The sequence below is a fragment of the Mycetomoellerius zeteki genome, unplaced genomic scaffold, assembly GCF_001594055.1.
Source record: "Mycetomoellerius zeteki isolate Tzet28-1 unplaced genomic scaffold, Tzet1.0 scaffold321, whole genome shotgun sequence".
In the NCBI taxonomy this organism is placed as follows: domain Eukaryota; kingdom Metazoa; phylum Arthropoda; class Insecta; order Hymenoptera; family Formicidae; genus Mycetomoellerius; species Mycetomoellerius zeteki.
Window position 1 is genome coordinate 36,980 of NW_017257307.1, and position 12,465 is coordinate 49,444.

The window sequence follows — 12,465 nt, forward strand, 5'->3', positions numbered from 1 at the left end:
ATTCGAATATATATTTATATTTCAATTATAATCATATTTTTAAATACGAGAAATTATTTATGTCTAGTGTGAAGGCGATATGGCTTGTTTTATTAAATAAAACAAACCATTATTTGATATATAGTATTACATGCCATACATAAAGTGTTGAAGAGATCATTTCCAACTTTTTAATATGTTCCCTTAAAATCACCAATTCACTATGATTGGTCATAAAGCCTCGTGCAAAAAAAACTGAATTGATGATTCACGCTAAATAAATATTTGCCATGATCTATTCCGTAGATTTATCGATCATTACGTTTAGCGGACAGAAACGATGCCTGCGATCTTTATTGAGGCGTCACTAATTAGTGACTATAATGCTAAACGAAAGTAAATGTGATTGATCGTGCATGATGATCTGATATTGGCAAAAAACCGTTCTGTGCGCGCACGTGTGCCCGAATTCACTATCGTATAACTGTTATAAATAAGCATTGATATATATATTGCACAGGAATAAGAGGAGGATATACGAAAGTGGAAGATCCAAAAGAACTTCACCGTGGTGCCTTTGAATTAATTATTTGATGCCGCCTCGTATGAATAATTCAGGTTTCGGCAAACGGGATGAGTCTAGAAGGGAGAAACCTTCACGAGAAGCAGAAGTCGGAAAATGGAATTGCCTTTTGATTTATCACCAGTACAGCCGAGCGAAATGTGTACTTTTTCAATTTTTCCACAAGAAATTCATGCAGCCTCGGATTCTCTGATCTTTTTCCTTCATGTATTTGCAGATAAATAGTGTCTGATAAACAAACTAATTTTCTTCATTCTAAAAAGAAAATAAATTTCTTTTATGCAAAACGGTTTATGATATTATGTGTTTGTATCTCTATTCTGTATTTGTGATCATCTTTTATTCGAAAATTTTTATAATTATTATGCAGGAAACTTATAAAATTCCTTATAGTTAAAAATATTTAAATTATTAACAAATATAATTGCTGAGAAAAACTATGCATTCCAAACCGTGTCAGGATCTTAGGGACAAACTTCATTCGAGAATAGTAAATCTCATCAAAAGAAATAACTTTTGTTAAAGAACTTGTGTCATCTCGCCTTCGACGCATTTTTAAGAAGTCTTGTTTTAACCGGCTGTAAAGTACGCTAAAAAAGTTTACTGAATTTTATTAAAGATTTGTTTGAATAGCACTAACGAAATCTTTACTAAATGTAAGTATATATTTATTTAATTTGAGTATAATTTTTTTTATTTTAAATAAATGTTTATTAACACAAAATTTACTGTAAGCATTGCTTGTGTCTAACAATATTAATCTACGTTTTTGCTTTTTTACCTTTTTGCAAAAACAAAATCAAAGGAACTAGTAGTCAGATGTCACACGCGATCGGACGAAGTAGCTCCTTACAAATGTGTCGAGAGAGGACTCAGATTCCTTAATAAAATGATTCTTTTCGTGAGATCCCCTCAAGTTTGTCTGTAAGATCCTCTAAAACCTATCCAATATATATTTGTATCGCATTTTAATTATTAGACACAAGTTTAAAACTGAACGACAAATAATATTTTCAAATAAACGTGAAAATTGATAATACATACATAAATTCACAATTAAAAATATCAAAATATGAGATATTATATTATATTTAACTCTTCGATGCCACTTCTAGTGTCGCATACCCGAGGTTTCTCTGCTATGTTATAACTTTTTTATTATAATGAAGATATGGTACATACATTTGATTGGTACTATATGTCTTGTTTCTCTGCGTTTTGATTGAAAAAAATTGTTATATCATTCATTTTTATAATATCGTTCATTTTTATGTAATATTTTTTATCCAGTATGATAAGTACGTAACAAAACGCTACAATGGTATCAAAGAGTTAAAACTACAATAATCTAAAAACTAGAGATATCAAAAGAAACGAGGAATTGCAAATTTAATTGGTCACCAGAGAGCTGCGATTTAATTCATGCGATTTTGTTACGTTTTATTAATTCGTTTCAGGATACTTTGGCAAGTATTTGAACAAGTACAACGGCTCGTATATACCACCTGGATGGCGGGAATGGGGCGGTCTTATAATGAACTCCCGCTACTACAACTACAGTGTCAACATGAACGGCAAGAAGATAAAGCACGGCTTCGACTACAGTCGGGACTATTATCCGGATCTGATAGCCAACGACAGCGTGGCTTTCCTTAGGCAGAGCAAACACAATTTCGCCCGGAAGCCGGTAATGTTAGTCGCCAGCTTTCCGGCGCCGCACGGTCCGGAGGACTCGGCGCCGCAATTCTCGCATCTCTTCTTCAACGTCACCACTCATCAGTGAGTACAACAGACTTTCTGACTGTCTATTTCAATTTTTTTGCAAGCGCGACTTTATTCCTGGCGGAGAAACGCACCCGGTACCGAAGACTTTTTTGCAAACCGGTTCCGTTTCTCGATGCCGTTCGCTCGCTGATCAGCGATAAATTCGTGAGACAGCATATGTGTACACATGTCCAATCGTGAACGGAATGTCGTTTTCCGATCGAGAGAATTGTAAATAAACGTATTATGCCGTGGCATCTGCTTCACGAAGGTAATAAGTGCACTTTTATTTGATTTCATTATTCTACTACTTTGATATGAAATTTAATTGAAGCGAAGTTTTGCTATTTGATTGGATTCGATAATATTTGCAGTTTATACAGTATAAATATAGTAGAAATAAAATTACGTTGTTGCGTAAAATAAGAATTAATTAATCCTTTGATTATGAATATTCGCATTTACATGATTGATTGGAAAAGAAATGAAAAACATATGCCATTTGTTTTAAAAGTACAAATCATAATTTGTAACATCCATTCAATTTTAATATTTTAGAGCACAATTTTAAAAATTAAACGTAATAAATTTGTTTAATTAAAGAATTAGCTTCGAAAGTAAAGAGCTTTATTGCAAATCGTGCCACGCGATATTAATCGTGTATTGTGTGCGTGTTTTGCCTTTCTTGCATAATATCTCTTCGCGAGAAACGCACTACACGATCCTTTCTGCTTCATTGTTTTACGTCTATTATTCGTTCTGATTATGCAGTCTTCTCGTTGAGAACTGCTCCCAAGAAGATTTACATCTCTCTTTATCCGATTGCATTTCGCAATTTCTCTTTATCCGATTACACTTTATCCGATGACTTCATCGTTCCATCTTAGAAATAGGATTTAAGCAAACTACACAGAAAGAACGATTTTGCTGAAATATCTGAAAATTTAGATAGATCTGAAAATAATTGTGTTGGACAATCAAAACAATTATGTAGGATATTCAACCATGATGAGCAATACTGCAAAAAGATTTGGCATCCTAGTAACCAGTTTGAGCGTTCGATATTTTCAGATTTATTTTTGATACTTCAGCAAAACTGTTTTTTTCGCGTACAATGATGAAGTCAAGCATCATGTCTTTATGCTATTCGATTTGATGGATACAATCTTTGGGAACTCGGTGGTCTCGACAAAAAAATAACGAGAGTTCCCACGGAGAACAAGCCAAGGGGCAGTTCTGTATGCGGTTGGCATCCTCGACATTATTCCGGGTCGCTTGTCGTCGATATCATGAGCCTCTGGCTCGTTCGAGTCGAAGCTGACATGGACGACCGCAACTTCATCGAACCCAGTCGCGCGCGTCTATTATTTTTCGCTGTTACAAACCGCTCACGTACGACGGGGAACGCGACCCGACAATAAGGATTGTCGCCGTGCGGAAAATACGAGAATGCGAGGGCGACCTCCCCTGGCTCGACGCGACGTCGACGAGCCGGACCCCATCGCGCTTTTCACTCCTTCCGAACAATGCGGCGCGTGTTCCATCCATGTCGGAGGCCGTTAAATTCGCGCGGTTTATCTCCGCCCGCGCGAAAATCCACGTCCGGAATACGAGGGGGTGCGGGGACGGAAGACGCGAGCGATATCGAGCGTCAGTGCGTGTATATGCGGTCCTAGACCGGATAGACATCGCTTCGAATGATGGAGTGCCCTAGACCATCATGAGCGCGCTCTTACGAACCGCGTCGCGCGAGAGAGGTATTATTATACACACACCTGTGTCTGCGGAAAGAGAAAAAAAAAGCGACACAGCGTGTCGCAGAGGCTCGGAACAAAAGTGGAACGATAGCGGATGTGCGAGTTGTTCCTCGATGAGGCTTTATTTGTCATTGTCTAGACGCGATGAAACATTGATCACGCAACAAGAGTAGATCGAAAAATGACCCTTCTGATGACAATTCAGATTCTGATAACGCTTCTCTAAACAATCTACAAAACAGTGTAAGGAATTTAAAGTAATAACCTTCGATCCTTTTGGCAATCTCATTAGAATTCGTTGTACTGTCCAAGTGAAAGAGAAAGAGAAGTATGCAAGCGTTCGCAGCGAGTGATCACTATAATTTAGGTTAGTATTTTAAAATTTCATAAACATGTTTTTATTCCATAATGGAATAAAAACATGTTTATGTGAATGTTTTTATAAAAACATGTTTTTATGAATAAAAAGGAAGGATAACTGAAGGAACACTAGATTACAAGTGTTATTGAAATAATCGTTATCGAAATAATGTGAATACAAATAGATTTAAAATTATGATCGAAATCATTGAACTTGAATTCACTAGACTTTTATTTGAAGGATCATTTAAAGACCATCTATGAAACCCCACATGGGGAGAACGATTTTATTGAAAGATTCAAAAATTTATTGTAAATACAGATCTGAAAATAATTATGTTGGAAACTAAAAAATGATAAGCAATGCTGCAAGAAATTTTGATATTCTAGCAATTAGTTTAAGTTCTCAAATTATTTTTATGGTCCGAAAACTATTTTCAGATCTGTATCCAGCAAAATATTAGATATTTCAGCAAAATCGTTCTTTCCATGCAGTTAACAATGAAGAGGACCTACAGGAACGTGTGCATGCAGAATGCTTACCAGATGATCCATGGAAATCTTGATATTTACGAACGAATGTGCCAGTCATGCGTACATCATATTCAGACATTTATGAAAAATGATGGAGGAGACACTTTGAACATCTCTTGTAAAAAAATATTCACCTGAAGCTTAAATAATGTCATTATTTGGTACTACTGTATTTATGTCCATTATTTCACTAACGGAGCATTTGTGACTTAATGCTCAACATTTGTTCTTCCCTTTTATCCAGAAATATATTCTGTACGAAATTTTAAAACATACTTGTACCTCGCTCTATGTAGACTGATTCTTGTTGTAAACTTTCGCGTGCCGCTACTGTGTGTAAATTTTCAGCACCGAATTTCACGTAATATGAATGTTGAGAAAATAGTAACGTTACAAATGCGTTTGTCTCCTGCCAAGACGAATAAAAGGACTTTTGGTCGCGTGAATGTACATCTGGTGACGGCGTGCGATTCATTACCGGATTTCTAAGACACAAAACAGAGGAAAAAGTCGTTGAAATTTCATCTCGTTTTGCGAAACGAACGAGCTTTGCTCTGGATGATTTATCACACTAGCGCTTGTCTCTCCATCGCTCGTCATCGCGAAGACGTGGAGAACGCGAGAAGTTTGCTTAAGAATTCGTTAATCATGTGTGTGTAGAGCGCTAATTACTTCTAAAGTGGAACATAAGCAGGAAACTTTCAATCTAATACCAGGGACATAAATTATTAATGTTATTACAGCAAAAATTACAATGTACCACTTGAAGAAAAGGAAACATACAGTTTTCTATTTACGTACTTTTGAAAAATTATAATTTTTCAGAAAAGTTTAGATTTTAAGATTCTTTTTATTCCATAACGCTACATTTCCGAGTTCAATATATTTTCTCTTGCGATCCCACAACATGTGTTTGTAAAACTTTATTGTCTGACTCCGATTCTCGATTGTGAAAATTTCCGGCAGGATTGAAAGCGATTGTTCGACGAGTGTCATTCTGAAAATTCTATTTCCCGAAAGTGACTCGTAATACCGAAAACTATCAAATGGAAATTTAGGATTTATTATTCGACACAAAAATCGCTTGAGATGAGACGGGAAATTACATTTGGTTAAATATGCATTGAATGCACCGTGAAAAATACCAGCGAAAGAGTGATCACGAAATATTATCGCGCATGCTTTCGCGAAAATGCTTAACACACCTCGATGTTGCAGATTATATTTAATTACGGCGCGATATTACGGCCATTTACGCGATGATCGCAGAATGTCGACCGACGTTTTAATACCAAGGTTTTCATTCTACGCTCGTATATCACGGCGTTCCCATGTCGTGCCACTCAAAAGCTAATCGACAGAAATTAATGTGTCGAGCGGCATGCACGGCAACGTGCTTTCAGAGCGCTTTTATCGGTGCACCTTTAAGCAATCGCCGGCAGGATATTAATCTAATTCCCTCTCGATCTATAAAGGTGTTAAGTGCATCGTAAGATAATTATTATAAATTAATAATGGGTTTTAATGATAGTTTAATGGTAATATCTTGTCAGAGTAATGTCTATGTTTATGATTACAAAGTTTTTCAACTCGCTAGCAGGATCCTTTTTTTTTCTTTACCAGAAAAAAAGTCTCGAGCATCCATTGCATGTACCTACAAAACATTCAATTTCCTAAATTCGTTCTCTAATTTCATACCAATTTCTTACATGAGATGTCTTACATGAGATGAATTGAAACAATCGCAATTAATTGCAACTGCGAATAAACGTGTTTGTGATCGAAAATGGAAACTTACAAGATCCGTTCATCACAATTGCGTAAATAGACGAGCATGTTAAAAGATTACACACGTTAATTTACAGCCATGGAGTTTAGTTTAACCCCTACGCAACTTCTTGAGCGTTAACTCGCTTGACTCGATGGGTCTTCGAGGCGTCGGATAAAGATAGTTCGATTATTTATGCATATGATTATTATGCATACGCGTGTGCGTAAATGCGTGGGTTAATATCTTCGTTCCGTACAACAAAGAAACCTTGTTCGCAACATTGCGCGTCTTTTTATGCCCCAACACTTTTATGATTATAGATTATATATCAAGCAGAATATTTAAATTAAATTTGGTGAATTCGGAAAAATGATCAAGTTTTGCTAATATAATTCCACAGGATGGAAATTTTTTTCAAAAATTTTGTTTTGATCTAAAAATATTTTGTTTAATAAATTCTTTTTCTTCTTCTTTATTAAGAATGTAAATTGTATTTGTTATAACGGTTTTCGAAATATCTAATATTTTTATAATAATATATTATATGTATAATATTTTTTTATCAAATAAGAAAGAGAGAGAGAGAGAGAGAGAACATGTTTGTTTGCGATGACGTTCTGCATTTATCTAAAATCAGCTTGTACTAAAATGTATTCATTTGTTTGAGGCACACAAAATGATATAAGCTGCATAAGAGTATAAGGTCACTGAACCAATGAGTCTCTTATGTAAATCAATATAGCGTCTTTTTTGTGTTGGATGCTGATTGATCCCTTATGTTATATTTATGCGGCTTATGTCATTTTGTATGTGATGGACTTCAGGCAGAAGTTACGTGATAATTTAATACTAGGTATAATCAATTCGACTATCATTTGCAGGATATTTGTGTTTTATTTCTATTTAATTTGTCTGTGTCATCAAATCATACACTTCTTCTCTAGGCAAAAGAAGGAAGTCGGCGCGGAGACGAACGGAACATAAGAGCGAGAACAAGCAATGACACTCGTCTGGGTGTAAATATAATTCGCGGTGTCTCGCGGACGAGTTAAGTGGTCATGGGGTGAGACGGCGAGCGCAGAATAGGCTACAATTAAGGAGTCAAGTCGAGATAAAACGAGCGGTCCGTATACGTTACACTGTGGAAATAGCATTCTTCGAGGCATTCTCCATTCGAAATTAACGCGATTGTCTTCTTCTTCTTTTTGATTGTAAATTTCCAATTCGCAGGAAATTAGTACATCTTATCCACAGTTTATCTAGATGCAATAAATTATGATAATTTATATACTTCAGGAAATTTTCACATATCTCGACATTAGGATCGATTAATGTATTGTACTTACTATCATTAATCTCGATTGTGTTGCGCATTTCGTATTAAATCACAGTAACACATGGATAAAAATGGATTATATATAATAAATAAGTATAAATTTTATTATATATACAATAAATATATATATATAATAAAAATAGATATTTTCAATATTTATTTTTAAAAATAGTTATTCATCATAAAAATATTGAATTAATGTCGTCTAAAAGAGAATACTTCGAGTTATCTCATATTTTATTCTAATATATTGTGATAATAATAAGTCACATCACATCACGTGAAGTGTATAAGTATATTTATATTCATAGATAACATACATATTTAACCGTTATGTTTCTTTGATGTCAACTTTCACACTCCAGATGGAGTTAGATATAAATAATTTCTTGTATTTAAAAGTACTTATAATTAGTTATAATTAAAAATAGAAATATAAATTTACTAATTACTAACTTTTTGAAATTATCTTTCTTCTATTATCTTTCTAGGGCATTTTTTTGGAAAGTGGGGGGTTGTATTTGCCTCACCAATAAATCGTAAATAATTGAATCAAATAAAGGAAGTGATTATATGCGAAGCCGGTGAACTTCTTCGATCATTCGATAAAACAGGATAACAGAAAGAATTTGACAATTCATTTGATGTCTGGTTTTTACCATGTTATTTTTTTGCATCTACATATGCAACTATATTTATTTCTTTTTTAAAAATTATATGATTCTTTTGACAAAAATGGATTTTTCTCATCATATAAAAATATTGAAGTAAAATCATTCAGAAGAGAATACTTTGAGTTATTTTTTTATATTTTATTCTAAATTTTTAGAAGTATGAGATCTTTTTTAAAGTTTATTCGCGTGTAATATACGAAATAAATATAAATTGTTACGAACATTATTACAAAGATGAGCAATAGAATACAAGCGTAGAGTTAAGATCTATAATATGTATATTCGATCGGTATGTACAACGGAGACCCAAATAACCTTTAACATGTCCTTTATGTCTTTTCATTTCTTTTCATGCTTTTTTTCCTTCTTATGTTTTCTTCAATATGCGTGCAACTAAAGCATTTATGTCTCCGTGCGCTACATACTAAATATTGAAATTTCACATTAACTTGTACGATCTGCTTTATATCAAATTCACTACGTATCTTAAAAATTTAAGTAAATTATAATTATGATTTCACGATTTGTGAGTATAATCTAAATGTATGAAAATATATTTATCTACAGACATATTTGCATAAATTTTCTAATGAAAGTCATTTTTTCTTTAATCAAAATTCTATCATACTTCCAGTATTTTATAGATTCAGTAATTTCTTAATTTTATTAAATATATTGTTTTAAATTAAACATTTCTATTATAAATGAAGTTTCTCTTTGTTTTATTTTTTATGTTATTATAATTACATAAATCATAGGTAGATGTATAAAATCTTGTTCTCTTTTCAAGAATACATTTCAAAAAATTTAGTATATTAACATAGAAACATATACGTAATCGAGAATCTGTTTTCGCTGCATGAAAACCTGTCAATAAAACAAAGATTCTGTGTGATATGAGCACCTCTAAAGAACGTGAAGGAAGGTGAAGGGCCAATTATTCATAATTTCGTGTCTCACGTAATTGGAAGTGGAGAACGAGGCGGCGATGGTTCGTTTCGAACGTCCATCTATAGTCCTCATTCTGCCGTTTCACTGGCGATCCCTCGCTCTGGCCACGAGAGATTAATTCAATTTTGGTCTAGCTATCTAGGATTTCTGGAACAAAACTGTGTTACACGTTCCTAAATCCAGACCGGTTCTTGTTAAGGCCTCGGGACCAACAGATCGCGATTGTAATTAAGGACAGCGGCACGCAACTGCTAAGATTTCGCGACGTAACATGAAATTTGCCACCGGTGGATTTTTTCGCAAAACGAGAAATCGCGTTGAAGGAGATCTTAAGGATTTAAAACCAAAATCGTTAATTATTTTTATATCTTCTCTTTTGGCTATGTAGCTGAAGTAATAAATATATTCTGTTCTAATTATTTTCATATTTTGAATATCATGAAAACCGAATATTGGAAAACTTTGGTGTAACATGATTTCTCTTGCTTTAAGGCATCTTATAAGGGCATTTTACAATATACATATAGCTAGAGCTTCTATAAAGGAAACTTTCGGATATTTCAAAAAAAATAATTAAAACGATAATTTTTTAGCATGACGTTGCAGATTATTTAAGCGATAAATAATTATAAACGTCCTTTGTATTTCGTGTTTCCTAGCACAATATATGTGATTTAATTAATAGATGATAATTTATCGATATCAAAACCAAATCTTTTTATTATTTGTCTTTATATTCTAATACTAATTAATATAAATTATTTATTATTATAGTTATATATTATATACATTTTGAAGTAATAACTATGTTCACGTGAAATATTTCCTCTATTTTTAGAGATTAATAATGTATAAACTATTACATAATTTATACATTATTAATTGCTCGTTAAAAATAGAATCTTGTTCTGACCGAACTCTGTCGGAAAATGTTTCTTCAAATCGTTTTCTCTAATAATCAAAAAGAATTAAATTTTAAATGTGTTTGTAAAATATATAATTATCAAATTATGTTCGCACTTCTGCATTTTAGTACGCCAGCATATGATTATGCACCGAATCCCGACAAACAATGGATACTGCAAGTTACGCAAAAGATGCAGCCCATTCATAAGCAGTTTACAGATCTTTTAATGACAAAACGATTGCAAACCTTGCAGAGCGTCGACGCTGCTGTGGATAGGGTACGCATTATGCTTAACATTTGCGCAGAATTACTTACATAGATTATATTTACACTGAGAAAAAATATACTAAATTTTAGTAAATATTTATTTGAATAGTGCCTAACTAAACATTTACTCCCAGTAAATAAATATTTACTCTATAAAAAGAAACGATAGTTAAATCGAATTGATTGGTTTGTTACTAAATAAGTATATTTTTATATTTAATAAATATTTAGTTTTTTGGCACTATTCAAACAAATGATTTATTAAAATTGAGTATATTTTTTTAGTGTAAAATGTTTGAAATTTAAAAGTGAGAGAATCTAGTTGTATAGTCATATCATCTCTGAAGAACTATCTTTAACGAAAATGCTAGAGTTCAATACGTATTACAATTTATTTTACGACAGATTTATCAAGAATTAAAAGATCTGGGTGAACTAGATAACACGTATATTATTTATACGTCTGATCACGGATATCATTTGGGCCAGTTCGGACTTATAAAAGGCAAGAGCTTCCCGTTCGAATTCGACGTACGAGTGCCATTCCTTATTAGAGGTCCTGGTATCGAACCTGGATCCATGTAAGTATCAATTGCATATTTAATTTTAGGTATTTATGGTTATGAGAATTTGCTCAAAAATGAAATTTTTATTTTTTTAATTAAAAAAAATTTTTTTCTTTAATTTTGAAGTATGAAGAGCTTGAATTATAAGAATTATTCTTGTAGATTATGAAATTGAATTTCGAAAAAGCGGACGATGTCTGAAAGAGCGAATAGCATTGTTATAAAATTATATCGATTCTTCCCCAAAAAATGCTATATATATCCGTATAGAAACGAAATCTTTGAAAATATAAAATAAATTGTGAACTGATAAAAAACGATAGGAACAGATTATATTCCCTATTCTCTGTTATATTTCTATTTATATTTGACGTATATTTTAAATGTGAATTATTATCAAATCAGCCAAATGATTCTTCAAATAATTATTTGAATTCTTTTCTTTTTATTACTTTCTCTTCCCTTAGATAAATTTAATCTGAACTAAACTTAAATCTAAGAAGAAATAAAATTGTTCCTTGTAACAACACTATAATAAAATTTTAACTCTTATAATATCTGTCTAATATATCTCTGAGAGTAAATGAAATAAATATCAAGAGATCGTTAAACGTTCTTTACGTCAAGTAGTTCTGAAAGTACAGCCATATGGCTATAAGAGGTTTATTGGACATATGAAGTTGCGGTGAGGTCATTATAATACTGTTACCCGCGAAACTTTTGCGCGTTGGCTTTCGTTCACGGAAACTCGTTTAAGAACAAAAAACGTCGGAAAGTGTAGGGCCCGATATTGGGTCGCAATAAAACATCCGCATAACATTGCAGAGTAGACGACATAGTTTTGAACATCGATCTGGCGCCGACGTTCCTGGATATCGCCGGCGTTGAGACGCCGCCACAGATGGATGGTCGTTCCTTCAAGAAACTCTTTCTTAAGTGAGTACATTGACAGTTTTTCTTGAGGTTATGCACTTAAATCTTCAAGCTCACCATGTCGTTGCACTTTAATAGCATCT

General features: G+C 33.2%; 1 protein-coding gene across 4 annotated transcripts in view; it reads left to right on the forward strand.

The window, feature by feature from the left end:
* Positions 1 to 12,465, forward strand: part of Sulf1 (Extracellular sulfatase Sulf1) — a 30,550-nt gene that overhangs the window by 10,350 nt on the left and 7,735 nt on the right. For all 4 annotated transcript variants that reach the window (XM_018451783.1, XM_018451784.1, XM_018451785.1 and 1 more), the window contains exons 3-6: positions 2,020 to 2,341; positions 10,743 to 10,893; positions 11,289 to 11,464; positions 12,275 to 12,385. In XM_018451783.1, the coding sequence (XP_018307285.1) occupies positions 2,020 to 2,341; positions 10,743 to 10,893; positions 11,289 to 11,464; positions 12,275 to 12,385 (760 nt within the window). The remainder of the gene's footprint in view (positions 1 to 2,019; positions 2,342 to 10,742; positions 10,894 to 11,288; positions 11,465 to 12,274; positions 12,386 to 12,465) is intronic.